This window comes from Nerophis ophidion, linkage group LG05 (genome assembly GCF_033978795.1).
Source record: "Nerophis ophidion isolate RoL-2023_Sa linkage group LG05, RoL_Noph_v1.0, whole genome shotgun sequence".
Classification (NCBI taxonomy): domain Eukaryota; kingdom Metazoa; phylum Chordata; class Actinopteri; order Syngnathiformes; family Syngnathidae; genus Nerophis; species Nerophis ophidion.
Window position 1 is genome coordinate 18,953,062 of NC_084615.1, and position 23,016 is coordinate 18,976,077.

The window sequence follows — 23,016 nt, forward strand, 5'->3', positions numbered from 1 at the left end:
TTTTTTCTATAAATCAGTCAGGAATACAAAAATACCGGAAAAGCGTGCCGATAGCACGGGGAGCTATGGTAAACTTAGCACAGCAACAAGAATACGAAGCATAAATAACATAATGTTGCATAAAGCAAACAAAACAGCCAGACTGGGTGGCGAAAGGCAGGATAAAATATCTCTCTCATTAGTGCCTGGGAGCAGGTGAGCATCTCGAACACTAATCAGAGGAAGGTGAAAATAATCAGCATCCATGGCAACCAAGAAACACAAACCCAGGGGTGCTGAAACAGAACTAAGAGAGTCTCAAACTAAAACAAAACATGATCCGGGCAACGTATCATCACAGAGGCGACCTGAAAGCAGTGAGAAAATGGTCTGTAAAACATCATCTATGCAACATTTTAAACCAAGGAACCACCATTACATGTTATGTATATGGCCCCTTGAAATAATCAATTGGATGTTTATTCTTTGATTCACAGTTGTCCATATCCCATGTGATTAATCGGTTAGGAACTGGTTAAGCTTTAAGGGAGGCAAGTTTGAATTAAAAAAAAGAATACATTTAATGAGTCCAAAAAGTGTTACGAAATGCGATGGGGCAGAAGTGCACACCATGAATACTAAATGGAACAGGTTCCCCAGTGGTCGGCAGGGGAAGAGCCAGGGCGCATTAGGCACAGGGTAAAGTCTTTACTGCCTTAAGGAGGCTAGAAAAAACCCACAACATTGTTAGGAAATACAGGACTAAGGAAAATCAACGTACCAGGACTGACAAGGCGAAGCAGGTGCATGCACGTAGGAGGTGCAGGACAAAAAAATTTACCGACAAGACCAGCTGTGGGTGACGAGCTTAAATACTCCTCGGTAGGAATAGGTTGCAGGTGTGCCGTAGTGTCCGCCCCTCGCTGGAGACCAACGAGCTGAGGAAACAAATCACAACAAAAGAGAAGGCAGGGAAACAAAAACATAACATAATCCAAGAAGCGATCATTTCCCCCACCCCTACTTCCAGCAGTGGCTTTTTCACTTTTGCACTGGAATGACAGTTAAGACTGTTCTAGAAAAAAGGCAGCCAAACAGGTTACTGGGAAAAAGGTTTATTTTCTACTCTTGTCTAAAAAAAATTACATTTATAAGAGGTTTAATTATTTTCACTCAGCATATGTGTGCCATTCTACACAGGTTTTGGATCATTTAAAAGTCACAACAACTCTTTGTTGACACTGCTCTACTATCAGACACCAATGTTTGTGTTTATTCCTACGTCAAGCTAAAATGGCGTTCTCTGTGACAGTGCTTTCGCAACTTATAGAAACACTCAAGGGCTGTGGTATTGAAGTAGTTTCTTCACTGTCGATGAGCGTGTGTGTCTCTCTCAGGGTGGCATCCCTCATCCGTCCACGGCCTCGATGGCGATGTCCGCTCTGCGATGGGGACATGGCCAGATAAGTCCAACACCACTGCGAGGTAACAGTCTTTATCCATGTTTGCATGACATGAGTTGCCCCAGTGCTAGTGTCATCTATAAGTCATGTTAGAAATGGCAAAACCCAAAAGCAGTGAAGTTGTCACATTGTGTAAATGGTAAATAAAAACAGAATATAATGATTTGCAAATCCTTTTCAACTTATATTCAATTGAATAGACTGCAAAGAAAATATATTTAACGTTCGAATTGAGAAACTTATTGTTTTTGCAAATAATTATTAACTTAGAATTTATTACATTGCAAAAAAGTTGACACAGGGACATTTTTCCCACTGTGTTACATGGCCTTTCCTTTTAACAACACTAAGTAAACATTTGGTAACTGAGGAGACACATTTTTGAAGTGGAATTCTTCCCATTCTTGCTTAATCTAGAGCTTAAGTTGTTCAACAGTGCTCGGTGTCCGTTGTGCTATTTGAGGCTTTATAATGCGCCACACATTTTCAATGGGAGACAGGTCTGGACTACAGGCAGGCCAGTTTAGTACCCGCACTCTTTTACTACGATGCCATGCTGTTGTAACACGTGGCTTGGCATTGTCTTGCTGAAATAAGCAGAGGCGTCCATTATAACGTTGCTTGGATGCCAACATATGTTGCTCCAAAACCTGTATGTACCTTTCAGCATTAATGGTGCCTTCACAGATGTGTAAGTTACCCATGCCTTTGGAACTAATGCACCCCCATACCATCACAGATGCTGGCTTTTGAACTTTGCGCTTAGAACAATCCGGATGGTTAATTTCCTCTTTGGTCCATAGGACACGACGTCCACAGTTTCCAAAAACAATTTAAAATTTGGACTCGTCAGACCACAGAATACTTTTCCACATTGCATCAGTCCATCTTAGATGAGCTCGGGCCCAGCGAAGCCGGCGGCGTTTCTGGGTGTTGTTGATAGATGGATTTTGGTTTCGACCTACTCAGTGGCCTAGTGGTTAGAGCGTCCGCCCTGAGATCGGTAGGTTGTGAGTTCAAACCCCAGCCGAGTCATAACAAAGACTATACACCTGTGACCATTACCTCCCTGCTTGGAACTCAGCATCAAGGGTTGGAATTGTGGGTTATATCACCAAAAATGGTGCCCGGGCACAGCACCGCTGCTGCCCACTGCTCCCCTCACCTCCCAGAGGGTGAACAAGGAGATGAGTCAAATGCAGAGGACACATTTCACCACACCTAGTGTGTGTGTGAAAATCATTGGTACTTTAACTTAACTAACTTTAGCATAGTAGAGTTTTAACTTGATGTAGCGACGAACTGTAGTTACCCACAGTGTTTTTTTGAGGTGTTACTGAGCCCATGTGGTGATATCCTTTACACACGGATGTTGCTTTTTGACGAGGGATCCAAGGTCATGATCATTCAATGTTATGTGCAGTGATTTTTCCAGATTTCTGAACCTTTTGATGATGTTACGGACTGTAGATGGTGAAATCCCCAAATTCCTTGCAATTGCTGGTTTAGAAATGTTGTTCTTAAACAATTGGCTCAGGCATTTGTTGACAAAGTGGTGACCCTCGCCCTGTCCTTGTTTGTGAATGACTGAGCATTTCATGGAAGCTGCTTTCATCCCCAATTATGGCACCCACCCACCAGGAACTCTCCTGAAGAAATAAAGAAAGTACTATCCATCCATCTATCTATCTATCTATCTATCTATCTATCCATCTATCCATCCATCCATCCATCCATCCATCCATCCATCCATCCATCCATCCATCCATCCATCCATCCATCCATCCATCCATCCATCCATCCATCCATCCATCCATCCATCCATCCATCCATCCATCCATCCATCCATCCATCCATCCATCCATCCATCCATCCATCCATCCATCCATCCATCTATCTATCTATCTATCTATCTATCTATCTATCTATCTATCTATCTATCCATCCATCCATCCATCCATCCATCCATCCATCCATCCATCCATCCATCCATCCATCCATCCATCCATCCATCCATCCATCCATCCATCCATCCATCCATCCATCCATCCATCATCCATCCATCCATCCATCCATCCATCCATCCATCCATCCATCCATCCATCCATCATCCATCCATCCATCCAACCACCATCCACCACCATCCACCATCCAACCATCCACCAACCACACATCCATCCATCCACCATCCATCCACCAACCATCCATCCATCCACCCACCACCAACCATCCAACCATCCATCCATCCACCACCATCCAACCATCCATCATCCATCCACCAACCATCCAACCACCATCCATCCAACCATCCATCACCATCCATCCATCCATCCATCCATCCATCCATCCATCCATCCATCCATCCATCCATCCATCCATCCATCCATCCATCCATCCATCCATCCATCCATCCATCCATCCATCCATCCATCCATCCATCCATCCATCCATCCATCCATCCATCCATCCATCCATCCATCCATCCATCCATCCATCCATCCATCCATCCATCCATCCATCCATCCATCCATCCATCCATCCATCCATCCATCCATCCATCCATCCATCCATCCATCCATCCATCCATCCATCCATCCATCCATCCATCCATCCATCCATCCATCCATCCATCCATCCATCCATCCATCCATCCATCCATCCATCCATCCATCCATCCATCCATCCATCCATCCATCCATCCATCCATCCATCCATCCATCCATCCATCCATCCATCCATCCATCCATCCATCCATCCATCCATCCATCCATCCATCCATCCATCCATCCATCCATCCATCCATCCATCCATCCATCCATCCATCCATCCATCCATCCATCCATCCATCCATCCATCCATCCATCCATCCATCCATCCATCCATCCATCCATCCATCCATCCATCCATCCATCCATCCATCCATCCATCCATCCATCCATCCATCCATCCATCCATCCATCCATCCATCCATCCATCCATCCATCTATCTATCTATCTATCTATCTATCTATCTATCTATCTATCTATCTATCTATCTATCTATCTATCTATCTATCTATCTATCTATCTATCTATCTATCTATCTATCTATCTATCTATCTATCTATCTATCTATCTATCTATCTATCTATCTATCTATCTATCTATCTATCTATCTATCTATCTATCTATCTATCTATCTATCTATCTATCTATCTATCTATCTATCTATCTATCTATCTATCTATCTATCTATCTATCTATCTATCTATCTATCTATCTATCTATCTATCTATCTATCTATCTATCTATCTATCTATCTATCTATCTATCTATCTATCTATCTATCTATCTATCTATCTATCTATCTATCTATCTATCTATCTATCTATCTATCTATCTATCTATCTATCTATCTATCTATCTATCTATCTATCTATCTATCTATCTATCTATCTATCTATCTATCTATCTATCTATCTATCTATCTATCTATCTATCTATCTATCTATCTATCTATCTATCTATCTATCTATCTATCTATCTATCTATCTATCTATCTATCTATCTATCTATCTATCTATCTATCTATCTATCTATCTATCTATCTATCTATCTATCTATCTATCTATCTATCTATCTATCTATCTATCTATCTATCTATCTATCTATCTATCTATCTATCTATCTATCTATCTATCTATCTATCTATCTATCTATCTATCTATCTATCTATCTATCTATCTATCTATCTATCTATCTATCTATCTATCTATCTATCTATCTATCTATCTATCTATCTATCTATCTATCTATCCATCTATCTGTTCCCAATTTGCCTGTTCACCTGTGGGATGTTCCAAATAAGAGTTTGCCGAGTATTCCTCAACTTTCTCAGTCTTTTTAGCCACTTTGGCCAGAATTTTTGAAACATGTTGCAGGCATCAAATTCCAAATGAGCAAATATTTGCCAAAAATAACAACGTTTTCCAGTTCGAGCATTAAGTATCTTGTCTTTGCAGTCTCTTCAATTGAATATAGGTTGAAAAGGATTTGCAAATCCTTGTATTCTCTTTTTATTTACGAATTACACAACGTGACAACTTCACTGGTTTTGGGTTTTGAACATAGAGTGGTAAGTTGGTGCCAACTCATGTTTTAAGAAGACATTTCAACAATCTTTGGCTCCAATTGGGATGTAGCGACGATATCATGCACTGTGGCACCTAGAGTCGACCTCACCTGAACTAAAGAGGCCTTTAGTCCAACTGGCTGCGGTTTATAAAACACACAAGAGTATTAACAGCACATCACTAGCATCGCTATCACTTGTGAACGTTTCTCTGCCAGGTGTACTTACACTTCTGCCGTACGTTGCATGAAAGGGAATAATGGCGCATCAGATAAAGCATATTGATTTTTATTTGTGTTTAATTGAGTGATGCTCAACTCACCTGCTGGTTTCGGGGACATCAGGGTCAACGGAAGCTCCACTGTGACGTCACTGGAGAGGGGAAACCATTCCATCCAATGAATAGAAAAACAGTTTCGAGAAATATATTCGCAGATTTACCTTGATGTTAGGCCACCCAGCAGGCTTTGGTGGGAGGTAAAACAAAACTATTAGTTTCCACCATTTTAGCAGCGACTTAAGCAATGTGTTTGTGCATTAAAGCCTTACCCTCCTCCAGACACCATTAGATTGACTTTGACTTTGTAGGACACCACTATGCCTTGCATGTCCCTGTTGTCAAGGCTCCTGCAACGGGACGGAAGGAATAGTTGACCTTTCACAGCTTGCGCGAGGATTTGTTCTTAAGACTTTTGCTAAGTGGATGATGTAGTTGTATCACCGCCACCCAGTAAGAGGATATAAGAGGGCGTAAGCCAAAAAGCTCAAGCGTGCGGACTTACAAGGTAGTGGAGGCCAGGTTAGTGTCCTCGTCCTTTAGCCGCCCGTCCACCGAGAGTCCGCGCTTCTCTTTGTTGTTGGCCAGCTGCGGGGTGACTTGGAACAACTTCTGGAACGTGGAGTTGGCGTTAATTGTCTCCCTGTGTATGAAATAAACAGAGTTGGAGCAGCATTACCTTCATGTCATCTCAGGGCATTCAGTCGATCGCACCTGGACTATTTGATTTGTCTTAGAAGACATTTCACCTCTCAGGCTTCATCAGTTCATGCTCTTAGACTTAGATTGGTCAGATCTAGTCTTAGTCTTACTTTGGTCACATCTCGTCTTAGATTTAGATTGGTCTGATCTAGTCTTAGACTTACATTGTTCATATAAAGTCTTAGATTTAGATTGGTCAGATCTAGTCTTAGTCTTACATTGATCACATTTAGTCTTAGACTTAGATTGGTCACATCTAGTTTTAGACCTAGATTGGTCAGATTTAGTCTTGGACTTGGATTGGTCAGATCTGGTCCAAGATTTAGATTGGTCACAACTAGTCTTAGTCTTAGATTGGTCAGATCTAGACTTAGACCTAGATTGTTCATACCTAGTTTTAGTTTTAGATTGGTCACATCTACATTAGTTTTAGATTGAGATTGGTGAAATCTAGTTTTAGAATAAGATTTGTCAGATCTAGTCTTAGACTTAGATTGGTCACATCTAGTCTTAGTCTTAGATTGGTCGCATCTAGTCTTAGATTAAGATAAATCAGATCTAGTCTTAGATTACGATTGGTCAGATCTAGTCTTTGTTTTAGATTGGTCGGATTTAGTTTCAGATTACAATTGGTCAGATTTAGTCTTAGTCTCAGATTGGTCAAATTTAGTCTTATATTTCGATTGGTCACATGGAGTCCTAGTGTTAGATTGGTCAGATCTAGTCTTGGATTTAAATTGTCCAGATCTAGTCTTAGATTTAGATTTGTCACATCTAGTCTTAGTCTTAGATTGGTCACATCTAGTCATAGTCTTAGATTGGTTAGCTCTAGTCTTGGACTTAGATTGGTCAGATCTAGTCTTAGTTTTACATTGGTCACATCAAGTTTTAGATTTAGATTTGTCACATCTAGTCTTAGTCTTAGATTGGTCAGATCTAGTCTTAGACTTAGCTTGGTCACATCTAGTCTTAGACTTAGATTGGTCATATCTAGTCTTAGTATTAAATTGGTTAGATCTAGTCTTAAATTTAGATTAGTCAGATCTAGTCTTAGTTTTACATTGGTCACATCTAGTCTAAGTCTTAGATTCATCAGATCTAGTCTTAGTCTTAGATTGGTCAGATCTAGTTTTATATTTAAATCGGTCAGATCTAGTCTTAGTCTTATATTGGTTACATCTAGTCTTAGATTTAGATAGGTCAGATCTAGTCTTAGATTAAGATTGGTCAGATCTAGTCTTAGTCTTAGATTGGTCGGATCTAGTCTTAGATTTAGATTGGTCTCATCGAGTCTTAGACTTAGATTGGTCACATTTAGTCTTAGTTTTAGATTGGTCACATCTAGTCTTAGTCGTAAATTGGTCACCTCAAGTTTTAGACTTAAATTGGTCAGCTCTAGTCTTAGACTCAGATTGGGTGCATGTAGTCTTACATTTAGATTGGTCACATCTAGTCTTAGACTGAGATTGATCAAATCTAGTCATAGACTTAAATTGGTCTGATTTAGTCCTAATTTTATATTGGTCAGATCTAGCTAGTGGCTGGTGCCAAAACCCCAAATGTTTATACTCCGAACCAAAATGCCATTTGTGCCATTTGTTTACAACTGAATCAGATGCTAATGTGGGTGATTCCAGCTATTTTGGACTGGTAGTAGTCGATCCACAGTGATCGTGCGGCACACAATACCTCAATGCTAAGGAGGGAAAATTACACTTCGACGACTGTCTTTGGCTTTGACAGTTAGGATTGTTTCTTTGCATCAAAACAGTTGTTTTTCTCACTACCATAGGGTGAAACTATCCTTGCGCAGGCACACCCTCCTGATTTTGGAGTTTAAATATTCAGGGTTTTGGCACCAGCCGCTTGAAAAGATCTGAACAATCTAAGTCTAAGACTAGATGTGACCAATCTAAATCTAAGACTTGATATGATCAGTCTAAGTCCATGACTTGATGTGACCAATCTAAGTGTAAGACTAGATCTGACCAATCTAAGTCTCTTAGCATTAACTGATGAAGCCTATGCTGATGTGAAACGTCTTCACAGACAAACCAAACGGTCCAGTTGCGATCGATTAAAGGCCCTGAGATTGCAATGAACTGGATGAATCAGAACATTGGTAGATACCTTCATCTAAATATTAACGAGTTATGCTAGAATTTTCCTTACCCAAACTCCTCTGACAAGACAGACTTTGTGTACACGTCAGACGAGTACAGCACCACAGAGGTCATCTGCTCGACTAGAACGGGGGAAAACCTCAGTCAGAATGGTTTCTGTAAGAATTAAACCAGGTTTGCTAAAATCTTAAAACACTCACTTGAGACTTTGATTTTCTTCACAACTTTAGTGGTTTCATTGTTGATGTTGACGTTGACAGTGATGGGATCGCCGTGGTAATAGATCTGTGGAAAGGGACAAAAATCGCCATCAGGCAACTTTTCAACAAACTTGGATGAGGTATTGCAGCCAAAGTCATTTTCCGCCACCTCTTTGTCAAGGGAAGCTTCCATGTGAACGGGCTTGTCCGACATCATGAACTGCTTGGTTATTTCCGCCTTTGGTCCTGCGGCGTTTTTGGTCGGTGCGTACTGGATTTTTCGGATCATCAGGCGACAAGTATCCCTATACACATATACGTACACTTGGTTTATGTCACCATATATAGTTTTCAATGTACATGGGTTAATGACATGATATACAATGTCATGGCTGTCTCGAGTTTCCAATAATTTCTACAACTTTTTTGTGATAGAGTGATTAAAGCACATACTTGTTGGTCACAAAAAACATTCATGAAGTTTGGTTCTTTTATGAATTTATTATGGGTCAACTGAAAATGTGACCAAATCGGCTGGGTCAAAAGTATACATACAGCCATGTTAATATTTTGTTATGTCCCTGCTATAAGGCGCTTTTGGTAGCTATCCACAAGCTGTTACCAAACTTCTTGTTGAATTTCTGACCACTCCTCTTGACAAAATTGGTCCAGTTCAGCTAAATTTGTTGGTTTTCTGACATGGACTTGTTTCTTCAGCATTGTCAACACATTTAAGTCAGGACTTTGGGAAGACCATTCTAAAACCTTAATTTTAGCCTGTTTTAGCCATTCCTTTACCACTTTAGACGTGTTTTTGGGATCATTGCCCCGTTGGAACACCCAACTGCGCCCAAGACCCAACCTACGGGCTGATGATTTTAGCTTGTCCTGAAGAATTTGGAGCTAATCCTCATTTTTCAATGTCCCATTTACTCTCTGTAAAGCACCAGTTCAATTGGCAGCAAAACAGGCCCAGAGCATAATACTACCACCACCATGCTTGACAGTGAGTATGGTGTTCCTGGGAGTAAAGGACTTACCTCTTCTCTTCCAAACATACAGGTGCTGGTCATATTATTAGAATATCATGAAAAAGTAGATTTATTTCATTAATTCCATTTAGAAAGTCAAACTTGTAGAATGTATACATTCATTCCAGACTGATACATTTCAAGTGTTTTTTGCCAAAAAGGAGATGATTATAGCTGACAACCAATGAAAACCCTAAATTCAACGTCACAGAAAATTAGAATATGGTGAAAAGGTCAGATATTGAAGACACCTGGTGCCACACTCTAATTAGCTAACTAACTCAAAACACCTGGAAAAGCCTTTAAATGGTCTCTCGTTTTGATTCTGTATGACACACATCCTGGGGAAGACAGCTGACTTGACAACTGTCCAAAAGATAACCATTGATACTTTAAAGAAAGAGGGCAAGACACAAAAGGTCATTGCCAAAGAGGTTGGATGTTCCCAGAGCTCTGTGTCCAAGCACATTAATAGAAAGGCGAAGGGAAGACAAAGATGTGGTAGAAAAAAGTGTACAAGCAAGAGGGATAACCGCGCCCTGGAGAAGAATGTCAAACAAAACCGATTCAAAAATGTGGGGGAGATCCACAAAGAGTGGACTGCAGCTGGAGTCAGTGCTTCAGGAACCACCACGCACCGACATATGCAAGATATGGGCTTCAGCTGTCGCATTCCTTGTGTAAAGCCACTCTTGAATAAGAGACAACGTCAAAAGCGTCTCGCCTGGGCTCAAGACAAAAAGGACTGGACTGCTGCTGAGTGGTCCAAAGTTACTGTATGTTTTCAGATTAAAGTAAATTTTGTATCTCCTTTGGAAATCAAGGTCCCACAGTCTGGAGGAAGACAGGAGAGGCACAGAATCCACGTTGCCTGAAGTCCAGTGTCAAATTTCCACAATCGGTATTGGTCTGGGGTGCCATGTCATCTGCTGGTGTTGGTCCACTGTGTTTCCTGAGGTCTAGGGTCAATGCAGCAGTCTACCAGGAAGTTTTAAAACACTTTATCCTGCCTGCCGTGGACCAATTTTATGGAGGGGAAGATTGCATTTTCCAACATGACTTGGCACCTGCACACAGTGGCAAATCTACCACTACCTGGTTTAAGGACCATGGTATCCCTGTCCTTGATTGACCTGCAAACTCACCTGACCTTAACCCCATAGAAAACCTATGGGGTATTGTGAAGCGGAAGATGCGAGATGCCAGACCCAACAATGCTGAAGAGCTGAAGGCCACTATTAAAGCAACCTGGGCTCTCGTAACACCTGAGGAGTGCAACAGACTGGTTGACTCCATGCCAAGCCCGCCGTATTGCGGCGAGAAGGAGCTGCAACTAAGTAGTGATTGCCGTACATGCTGAAACTTTCCATGTTCATACTTTTCAGTTGGCCCACATTTCTAAAAAATATTTTTTGGTAATAGTCGTAACTAATATTCTAATTTTCTGAGATACTGAATTTGGGATTTTCAGTAATTGTCAGTACCAATCATCAAAATTTAAAGAAATAAACATTTCAAATATATCACTATGTGTGTAATGAATTGATATAATATGTAAGTTTCACGTTCTGAATATAATTACTGAAATAAATAAACTTTTTCATGATGTTCTAATAATATGAACAGCACCTGTATTGTTGGATATTGTGGCCAAACAGCTCAATCTTTGTTACATCTGACATCACATAGACAAAGATAAAACCTTCTGGAGGAAAGTTCTGTGGTCAAATGAAACAAAAATTGAGCTGTTTCAATACATTATAGATTATAAAAATATACAGTCGTCCCTTTCCAAATTTAGCTTTAAATATTGTGGCGAAAATCACTTTTTGGGAACTTCTTCGCAGAAATCTATTTATCGCAATCATGTCCGACCCCAATTAACACCCAAAAACAAAATACTTTATTTATTTTTTAATGGTTTTGTAGCTGATTGTGATTATAATTATGTTTAAAAATTCCATCTTAAAAATACATCTGAAATACAATACCGTGGCATATTTTCTACATGTTAAAGTTTTTATACAAACCAAATTAAGAGATGTCTTAGAAAAAAGACACACTTTAAAATCTTCACATCGGTCATTTCAAATATTGTTAGACGCCAAGTAAGGAAACATGAGCAGGCATGAGCAGGACACATGCTTATTTGTTATTGACCAACAGTATTGACATGCAACAATCACAAATGCATCTACAGTATTTATAGTTACCATGTTCACTACCAATTTTTCCATAATTCTGTACAAACAGTAGATTTTCTGCAGGATTGTTTTGACAACACTACCTAGTTTTGCATTCTGCTACTATCTGCACTTTACTGTGATACCATTGTGGGATTAAAAAAAGCTTGTTCTATTCTTGGTACAAGTGCAGCATACATACTTTTTCTCAATGACTTCACTGGCGCTGTTTTCTTCGTTGGCGATGTACGCTTTGACCTCAAAGTCCACCCCACAAGCCTGTAGAGCAGTGAGGTCACAATGCACATTTAACGCAGGAAGTACAGGTGAAAAACCAAAGAACAGGACAGGACAGTGGGACCTTGCCAGCATCATTTGGCCCAGGCTGTAAGGAGACGGAGCAAGGGAGGTTTGGTGGCATCTGGAACAAGGAGGAACCAAGCATCAAGACAGTGAACGAATGTGGACGTGATTAAGGAGTCTCCCGCACCTGGAAAGTAAAGGGATACCCTTGGTCCCCGACTTTCTTCAGGAGGGATTCTTGCATTGGCGTTTTTGCCACATCGCTGTTTGTGGCCGGATACACCTGGACCCGGTTTATCCAGATGTCTTTCCTGCAGGACAGCCCGATCACGTCCAGGTCCTCACTTCCATAACGGAAGGCACACGCCAGGTATACAAAGACTACACACGGGGAGAAAAACAATCGAGACTTAGACTTAGACTTAGAGAGTTCTGGTGGTTTTAAGAGAACTTTGCAAGTTTTAAACACTGGTACCTTTTTTGCCGTCAAGACCAGACGGGTCCACTTTTACGATTCCATCTGCAATTGAGAGAATATCCACTACGTTAGGGTACAGGGTGAAATTTGTGGCACATGTGCTCAAAGTTTTATCATAATCAGACAAATTGTCAATGACTTATAGACAATAGGATGCTAAATTACTTAGACGTTTACTTAGTCACATACAGGACTGTCTCAGAAAATTAGAATATTGTGATAAAGTCCTTTATTTTCTGTAATGCAACTAAAAACATGAACATGTCAGACATTCTGGATTCATTACACATCAACTGAAATATTACAAGCCTTTTATTATTTTATCATTGCTGATTATGGCATACAGCTTAAGAAAACTCAAAAATCCTATCTCAAAAAATTTGAATATTTCCTCAGACCAAGTAAAAAAAAAAAAGATTCAAACAGCAAAACAAAATCAAACATTTGAAAATGTCAATTAATGCACTTAGTACTTGATTTGCACGTATTACTTTGGCATTGCTGAGGTGTTATGGATGCCCAGGATGCTTCAAAGCGGCCTTTAGCTCATTTGCGTTAATGGGTCTGGTGTCTTTCAGCTTCTTCTTCACAATACCCCACAATTTCTCTATGAGGTTCAGGTCAGGGTAGTTGGCAGGCCAATTGAGGACAGAACTACCTTGGTCAGTACACCAGTTACTGGTGGTTTTGGCACTGTAGGCAGGTGCCAGATCATGCTGGAAAATGAAATCATCATGAGGAAATATTCAAATTTTTTGAGTTTTCTAAAGCTGTATGCCATAATCAGCAATATTAAAATAATAAAAGGCTTGCAAAATTTCAGTTGATGTGTAATGAATCCAGAATGTATGACATTTTCATGTTTTTAGTTGCATTACAGAAAATAAAGGACTTGATCAGAATATTCAAATTTTCTGAGACAGTCCTGTACACACACACATTAGGTGTGGTGAAATAACCCTCTGCATTTGACCCAGCCCCTTGTTTTGCCCCCTGGGAAGTGAGGGGACTAGTGAGCAGCCACGTTGGCCATGCTCGGGAATCATTTTGAAGTGCTGGCTGTCCAGAGCTGGGACCCGGGGTTGGACCACTCGCCTGTTCATCGGTTGGGGACATCTCTGCGCTGCTGACCCGTCTCCGCTCGGGATGGTCTCCTGCTGGCCCCACCATGGACTGGACTCTCACTATTATGTTAGATCCATTATGGACTGGACTTTCACAATATCATATCTTAGTCATTCACATTGACGTCCCACTGGGTTGTGAGTTTTTCCTTGCCCTTTTGTGGGCTCTGAACCGAGGATGTCGTTGTGGCTTGTGCAGCCCTTTGAGACACTTGTGATCATTGATTTAATTGATTGATTGATTGATTGATTTTGGTGATTCAGCCCCCAATTCCAACCCCAAGCAGGGAGGTAATGGGTCCCATTTTTATAGTCTTCGGTACGACTCAGACGGGGTTGGAACTCATGACCTACCGTTCTCAGGGCGGACACTCTAACCACAAGGCCACTGAGCATGCTAAGTTTAGTAGTTTGACTGCCATGTTTTTCGACCAAACTTGCTAAAATGTTGCAGTCTGTTCCTTATTAAGTTTCAATGGGTGTGAGTGGGTCAACAATCTCATATCAATTAGACTTAGGGTTTTAATAACAGCATCAACATATGCCAGGAAAATACACTATATTGTCAAAAAGTATTGGGCCACCCATCCAAATGATGAGACTCAGGTGTCCTAATCACGCTTTTCCATCTGGCAGCCTGATGGACGAGTCTGGGTTTGGAGGTTGCCAGGAGAACGGTACATTTTGGACTGCATTGTGCCGAGTGTGAAATTTGGTGGAGGAGGCATTATGGTGTGGGGTTGTTTTTCCAGGAGTTGGGCTTGACCCCTTAGTTCCAGTGAAAGGAACTTTGAATGCTCCAGGATACCAAAACATTTCAGACAATACAGGGGTTTCCGATGACGTCACAACCGTCCCACAATTCCCTTGTCCGCCATCTTGTGTGTCAAAACAAACACTCGTAACCAGGGACGCCTCCGTTGTTATTTTTGTGAGAATGGGTCACACATGTGTCGTTTGGGGCTGTGTAAACCGCGCCAATTCAGGACAAAAAAAAACAAAGTACTACGATATCCCTAAGGTTATAGTAAAACAGGGAAAAGAAACCGAGCGACTGTCGACAGAATGGAGCAACCTGTGGCTAGCTAGAATCAATCGAGTGGGATTTACCCCTGATCCAGCAAAACGACATTATAAAGTTTGCTCTGATCATTTTGTAACAGGTACTTTGAATTATGTTGCTCTCTGTATCGATGATAAAATGTGTTATGGTTAAAATAGATATTAAAACATAGGAGGAACTACTGTGCCTGTGCTCGTACTTAATTACGCTCGACGTCTGACGTTGTTGTTGCACAAATATAACCTTCTATATATAATATAGGCAATCTCCTCTTATTTTTGGACGATTTTATTAAAATTTGAATGAATTAAATCAAGATACCCTAAACCATGCAGTTGCATAGTTAGAATCATATAGTTCTGAAAATACTTTTGGGTACTATTTATCAAATGCTTCTGGACGATAGTCTTTTTAGCATATCCTGGAATCAGAGAAAGTAAGACAGGCTTAGATTTTTGTTTGGATTTTAATTCTCTGTACAAGTCTGACAGTTCATCTTGTGTCCCCTTCTGTACCTCCGGTAGTTTCCTCTGTTTTAATGGCGCCGGTGTATCGCCGGATACGATTGCCCTGTCTAGCTTTCTCTTCGTTGTCTTGGCGGATGTGAAGTTAATGTCCTGTATGGTTTTGTACCCAACTTTCTTGACTGCAGATGGAAGTAGCCAGTAAGATTTTTCCTGTGAGAGTGTCGTGTTGTCCCGCATCTTGACGCTCTCTTCAATGGCAAACAACAATGCAGAAACATGTGAACATATTTCGCCAATGCCTGCCATACACGTACAGTGTCCTGATAAAACACGACCCGTCTTCTCTGATATGACCCATGGCACCAAACACGGATCAGTTGATCTCTGAGAGTGACGAACACGAGCGATGAGCACACATTTATCTTCCATTGTAGCCAGTTTCATTTCCTGTACCCATCCACACACAAAGTAATTGTACGCTTCGAGCGACTTGTAGCCCTTGAGCTCATCCAGAGTGTAGGCACTAACATTGTTCACCAAATAGTTGACGATGTCTGGGTAAGTTATATCAGGATAACATTTCAAGTCCGTAGTCCATTCGTGCTTTCCCATCTCATACGGATATTTATCGCCCATATCCTTCAATTTCTGTAAATACCTGGCTTTGCGAACCCCATCTAGTGTCTGTAGGGAACTTTTACGACTTCTTTCAAATTTCCCGAAGTGGACGTCATTGTTGCTGCAAAAGTGTGGAAAAACATTTAGAAAACTGCCGCAGACGAGTAAACAAAGTTTTGACACACAAGATGGCGGCTGCCTCGAAGGATTATGTGTAATCGCCGCTAGCGGAAATCCATATATTCCATGCTCCCAACCCTGTGGGAACAGTTTGGAGCGGGCCCCTTCCTCTTCAAACATAACTGTGCAACAGTGCACAAAGCAAGGTCTATAAAGACATGGATGACAGAGTCTGGTGTGGTTGAGCTTGACTGGCCTGCACAGAGTACTGACCTGCACCCGATAGAACTCCTTTAGAATGAATTGGAACAGAGACTGAGAGCCAGGCCTTCTCGACCAACATCAGTGTGTGACCTCGCCAATGCGCTTTTGGAAGAATGGTGGAAAATTCCTATATACACACTCCTCAACCTTGTGGACAGCCTTCCCAGAGGAGTTGAAGCTGCAATAGCTGCAAAAGGTGGATCAACGTCATATTGAACCCTATGGGTTAGGAATGGAATGGCACTTCAAGTTCATATGTGAGTCAAGGCAGGTGGCCAAATACTTTTGGCAATATAGTGCATATAGCCATAACCACATTGTCGGGGTGCCTCTTTTGACACATTTCCGTCCTTTTGTGTGCAGTGGTTCATGAGCTTTTGGCAATCCTGCGGATTGTGTAGCACTGTTACATGTAAAAGATGCATGGATCATGACACCCACCAACCACGTCCACTGAATCCAGGTGGTCCACAAAATCTCTCTTCCCCAAATACAAGGCAATCTGTGGGTAAAGTAGAAAAGTTATTAGGTCATCCACCAGGTTGACTTTCAGGGTTATTTTGGACAGTACCAAAAAATAAATAGTGCTTCTCCCCTATCTTTAATAGTGCTAGGTCGCAAACTCAAGGCCCGGGGGCCAAATCTGCCCCACCACATTATTTTAAGTGGTCCGCAAAAGCTTGGAAATAATATGATTTAATAAAATGCTTAATCTTTTTCTTACTAAATATATTTGTTCTTTCCCTTTTGAAATTAAAAATCATATACAGTATGCAGCTACATATACATTTTAAAACCAAAATCAAAATATTATATTTTGATATATTCAACATTTTTTTTGTTAAAATAAAGATAAATACTGCACTTAAACATCTGTTTGACATATAATTTCAAAACAAATTATCAAGCAAATTGTAAATAAAATTGACAATAGATTTTACAGCTAAATTCCGCCGAATGAGTTTATTTTTTTTAACCGTAAAATCAACTTTGGCACTGTTTTTTCCCCATATACAGTAAAATACTATAACATTAAAAAGAACAAAAAAAACATTAAAACAAGATTTTACAGTAAAAACAAACAAACTGGCAGCTCTGTTGCTTGAATTTTAGAGCTATAAACACTGCTATTGTTTCTCCGCGAATGCATTTACTTTAAAATCAAAATCAAAATATTATACTATGATGTAGTCCCCCAAATTTTTTTTGTTGAAATAAAAATAAATACTGCACTTAAATATCTGCTTGACTTATGATTTCAAAACAAATTATCCATCAAATTGTAAGTAAAGTTGACAATAGATTTTACAGTTAAATTCCGCCGACTGATTTTTTTATTTTTTTATTTTTTTACCGTGAAACATCAACTTTGGTACTGTTTTTTCCCATATACAGTAAGACACTAAGAAATTTAAAAAAAACATAAAATTAAAACAAGATTTAATAATAAAAAACAACTGCTCTGTGGCTTGGATTTCACAGCTAAAAACAGCGGTGTTGTTTCTCCATTACATTCCATTTATTCCATTTTTTTTAAATGCTGTAAAAAAAACTGTGCTTTTTCTGTAAAATGTTGGTGACTGAGCTACCAGTTTTTAAAGTAAAATATATATATATATATATATATATATATATATATATATATATATATATATATATATACCTGTATGTATATATACAAACCCTGTTTCCATATGAGTTGGGAAATTGTGTTAGATGTAAATATAAAGGGAATACAATAATTTGCAAATCCTTTTCAACCCATAATCAATTGGATGCACTACAAAGACAAGATATTGGATGTTTTTGCAAAAAATAATCAACTTAAAAATATCATGGCTGCAACAAGTGCCAAAGTAGTTGGGAAAGGGCATGTTCACCACTGTGGTACATCAACTTTTCTTTTAACAACACTCAATAAACGTTTGGGAACTGAGGAAACTAATTTTTTTGAAATTGGAATTCTTTCCCATTCTTGTTTTATGTAGAGCTTCAGTCATTCAACAGTCCGGGGTCTCCGCTGTCGTATTTTACGCTTCATAATGCGCCACACATTTTCAATGGGAGACAGGTCTGGATTGCAGGAGGGCCAGGAAAGTACCCGCACTCTTTTTTTACGAAGCCACGGTGTTGTAACACGTGCTGAATGTGGCTTGGCATTGTCTTGCTGAAATAAGCAGGGGCGTCCATGAAAAAGACGGCGCTTAGATGGCAGCATATGTTGTTCCAAAACCTGGATGTACCTTTCAGCATTAATGGTGCCTTCACAGATGTGTAATTTACCAATGCCTTGGGGACTAATGCAGCCCCATACCATCACAGTTGCTGGCTTTTGGAATTTGCGTCGATAACAGTCTGGATGGTTCGCTTCCTCTTTGGTCCGGATGTAACGATGTCAAATATTTCCAAAAAAGATTTGAAATGTGGACTTGTCAGACCACAGCATTCTTATCCACTTTTATCTTAGAAGATTTCGGGCCCAGAGAAGCAGGTGGCGTTTCTGGATGTTGTTGATAAATGGCTTTCGCTTTGCATAGTAGAGCTTTAATTTGCACTTACACATGTAGCGACGAACTGTATTTAGTGGCAGTGGTTTTCGGAAGTGTTCCTGGGCCCATGTGGTAATATCCTTTAGAGATTGATGTCGGTTTTTGATACAGTGCCGTCTGAGGGATCGAACGTCACGGTCATTCAATGTTAATTTCAGGCCATGCCCCTAACGTGGAGTGATTTCTCCAGATTCTCTGAACCTTTTGATGATATTATGGACCATAGATGTTGAAATCCCTCAATTTCTTGCAATTGCACTTTGAGAAAGGTTGTTCTTAAACTGTTTGACTATTTGCTCACGCAGTTGTGGACAAAGGGGTGTACCTCGCCCCATCGTTTCTTGTGAAAGACTGGGCATTTTTGGGGAAGCTGTTTTTTTACCCAATCATGGCACCCACCTGTTCCCAATTAGCCTGCACACCTGTGGGATATTTATTGCCACCTTTCCCAACTTCTTAGTCATGCGTTGCTGGCATCAAATTCTTAAGTTAATGATTATTTGCAAAAAAAAAAAAATGTTTATCAGTTTGAACATCAAATATGTTGTCTTTGTAGCATATTCAACTGAATATGGGTTGAAAAGGATTTGCAAATCATTGTATATTCCGTTTTTATATTTACATCTAACACAATATATACAAAACCTGTTTCCATATGAGTTGGGATATTGTTGGGAAAGGGCATGTTTACTTCTTAAAAGTAACAACCATAACTGCGATGTGGCCTTCTATGAAAGGGTCATTGCTATGTAACAAGCTACTTACATGTCCATTGCCACTGGTCTTCTTGAAAACTCTGCAGCAGAAGGAAACATTTACTTCAACACCAGCGCATTTTCTTGCATCGGCCTGACCTATTTCACCGAATGTCTAAATGGTGCTCAATAATGCATCAACGTCTCCCCTGTACTATTAGGAATATGACATAATCCCTTCGGGTCGTGTACAGCCTCAAGCAAAGGCTTAATGCTCCGTGTTTTCTTTTCTCCCAGTTTGTGTGCCAGGTAATCCAGTTCAAACTTCTCCCACTGTATTGTAAATCTGTACGCTAGGATCAAATCTTGCAAGGTAACACAATCAGGATTTAGGAGACTACAGATGAAAACTGGCCTTCTGGCGAATTCTGTCTTTTTTAACCATGTGTAGTCATGTGTTTTATGAAATTACATTGTCCCCTTTGAAGTAAACTAATCTAATCTAATCTAATCTAATCTAAACCCCAGGTGAGCACACAGGTTTGGGAAGTTGTTGGCCCTGAGCAAGGTGTTTTAATCCAGAAATCAACTCGTGGATTTAGTCTTGCAAAACTTTAATATGATTAATTATATACCATTTAGTAACTACATCTTAGTGTTCAGTTCAGTTCAGTTTCAGTTTATGTGGAACATGCATACAGTACAATGTAATGCATCACATATTTCCAATTGTTTCATTAGATAGATAGATGGATAGATGGATAGATGGATAGATGGATAGATGGATAGATAGATAGATAGATAGATGGATAGATAGATATATAGATAGATAGATAGATAGATAGATGGATAGATAAATAGTACTTCATTGATTCCTTCAGGAGAGTTCCCTCAGGAACATTTTTATTCCAGCAGCAGTGTCCAGAATTGAGATCAAATTTAAAAAGTAAAAAGTAAATAATGGGGGTATAAATGGAAACAAAATATAAAAATATTACAATAAGAATTACCAAATGAAAAGCAACAATGAGAATAAAAATATGACCGTAAAATAAGAATATAACAAGAGAAACTAGGCAGTAGTGACCATGTTATGAAAAAGTATTGCACTGTTTTTGTTTTGCATACCCTGTCATCCTAGTACCCCCCCCTCCCCCCTCGTGCCCCCCACCCCCCAGCACGTCCGAATATGAGTAGGAAGAAGCAGAGCAGAGTGAACAAAAAAATAATAATAAATAATATACCGCAGTAAGCAAACAAATATTAAATACATAAATAATCTTTCTCTCAAAAAAGAGGTTCATCATAATTCTTGTTCTGTGAACTTTGTGCCCCCTTGTAGTTTGAACAGTCTCTTAAACTTAATCATAATGGTGCTTTGTTGGATTTGTTTGCTTAATCCATTCCATAATTAAAATCCACATACTGATATGCTAAGGGTTTTAAGTGTTGTACGTGCATACAAATGTTTTAAATGACATTTTCCTCTTTTGTGGAGAAGAATTGTTGTACATTCTTGGCTAGTAGGTTATAGTTTGCTTTGTACATCATTTTAGCTGTTGGCAAATGCACCAAATCGTTGAATTTCAATCATTTTGATTTGATAAATAAAAGGTTTGTATGTTCTCTATATCCAATATTATGTATTGTTAGAATTAATCGTTTTTGTAACACAGTTAGTGAGTGAAGCAGCCATTTGTAGTTGTTTCCCCATATTTCTACACTGATTAGTATTAATCTTGCTAAATGAACATATTAATCAACAATAGTAACCTTAAACAATATTCAGTACAATTCTATAAATGCATCTCTTACTAATAATCCATCCATCGATTTTCTCCCGCTTGTCCAGGTTACGGGGGTGGACAAGTTGTGCAATCTATTTAATATATAACACATATTTTTTCCTTATTCACCATAGATGGTATTGTCTAATAAGAAAAAATTCACACTATTATTCATCAAAATCAATGAACTGACTCAAACACCCTCATGCAAAATCAGAGAAATAGTTTAAGAAAGCGTAGCTATGAAAAGTACTCATACTATTATCCAATATTATGTTATTCCATGTTGGTCAGTTCAAAAAAATATTCGAAAAAAGCACTTACTTGGACATATTGATGGCTAAAGACGCAGTCTGGAAATAAGCAATACAAACCAAAAGTCATATTATGACTTTTGTCAAACATCTCAACAACAATCGTATTTATTCACCTCTCGTCTGGTTTCTCTTCAGCAACGTGTGCGTCTGTTGAGAGTGTATGTGCGGTCTATGAGTGGCACTACCTCCCCACTGCCTTTATAGTATGACCTCTGACCTCCACAGCTTACGCGGCGTTTATAAGAAGGTTGTTTTAGAGCAAATCAGATTAATTAATTAGAATGCTCCAGCTTTGGTCCTTGGCGTGTGTAAAAATAATTTTGAGTCATGTGACTTGCGAGGGCCTCTGCTAAAGCTATGCCAGTCACCTGGTTGTGTTGTGTTGGTAGAATAGCAGTCCTCAAATAATGCCTGTAAATGAAGAACGATGGTCATGAAATAAAAACGTCATACGGAGATGACAAACTACATATAATAAGAACATATACAGTATTGTTAAAGTAATGTAACTGTCATCTGCAAAATAATACAACATTTAAAAGCTAATAATAACTAGATGAGGAAAGCTCCAATTTTGAAGTAAAACTGAAATGCTGATAGAATGTAGTATGAATGTAAGAATAGTTTGAATGTTAAAGAGTTGGAATTTCCAGGAAAACCGGAATATGGTTGGGAACTTGGGAAAGCGTTGGTTTCAATGTCTGGGATGCGTGGAATTAGTTGATGTTGGAGTGATTTGAATAGGTTGAAAAATGTAGGAATTGTGCAACTTGGAAAAATGACCCATTCATTTCAATGGGAACTTCCTGGAAATTTGGGAAAAGCGGGATTTTTGTGTGTGTGTGTGAAAACGATTAAGAGCATTAAGTCCTGAATGTGCTGAATTAGTTGGTGTTGACATTTTTCAAATCGGTAGAGAAATGTTGAAGTAGTAACCTGTTGAATTGAGAAATGGTATTACGGAATTCCTAGAATTTCGGGAAAACCGGGAATTTTTCCAGTAGAAAAAAACCCTCTGTTTTTTGTTCTGATTTAGAGGAATGTTTTGACGGTGGAACGGTTGAAGTGGGTTGAAAAATGTGGGAGGAGTAGTCGCCAGAAAAAAGGGTGGAAAAAGGGCTTTGGAAAATCAGGAATTTTAGAAAATCCTGGCATTTTTTTA

The 23,016-nt window shown here is 39.5% G+C and overlaps 1 protein-coding gene across 1 annotated transcript; it reads right to left on the reverse strand.

Annotated features, from left to right (window-relative positions):
• Positions 1 to 1,078: 1,078 nt before the first annotated feature.
• arr3b (arrestin 3b, retinal (X-arrestin)) lies at positions 1,079 to 22,058 on the reverse strand. The gene is made up of 16 exons (XM_061900300.1): positions 21,968 to 22,058; positions 21,862 to 21,890; positions 19,821 to 19,851; positions 16,948 to 17,008; positions 12,848 to 12,892; positions 12,560 to 12,753; positions 12,431 to 12,490; positions 12,272 to 12,348; positions 9,025 to 9,160; positions 8,856 to 8,940; positions 8,705 to 8,777; positions 6,336 to 6,473; positions 6,103 to 6,180; positions 5,995 to 6,018; positions 5,664 to 5,925; positions 1,079 to 1,421 (listed from the first exon to the last, which is right to left on the reverse strand). Exons 2-15 carry the CDS (start codon positions 21,867 to 21,869, stop codon positions 5,778 to 5,780), a joined length of 1,158 nt encoding a protein of 385 aa, XP_061756284.1. The 5' UTR covers positions 21,870 to 21,890; positions 21,968 to 22,058; the 3' UTR covers positions 1,079 to 1,421; positions 5,664 to 5,777.
• Positions 22,059 to 23,016: the final 958 nt, after the last annotated feature.

What these genes read in the sequence shown, in the direction of transcription:
- arr3b (XM_061900300.1), bottom strand. An exon ending in TGGTCTTGACGGCAAAAAAG is followed by an intron (nt 12,754 to 12,847) that starts GTACCAGTGTTT and finishes CCCCGTGTGTAG; the next exon opens with TCTTTGTATACCTGGCGTGT. An exon ending in GAAGAAAATCAAAGTCTCAA is followed by an intron (nt 8,778 to 8,855) that starts GTGAGTGTTTTA and finishes CCCCCGTTCTAG; the next exon opens with TCGAGCAGATGACCTCTGTG.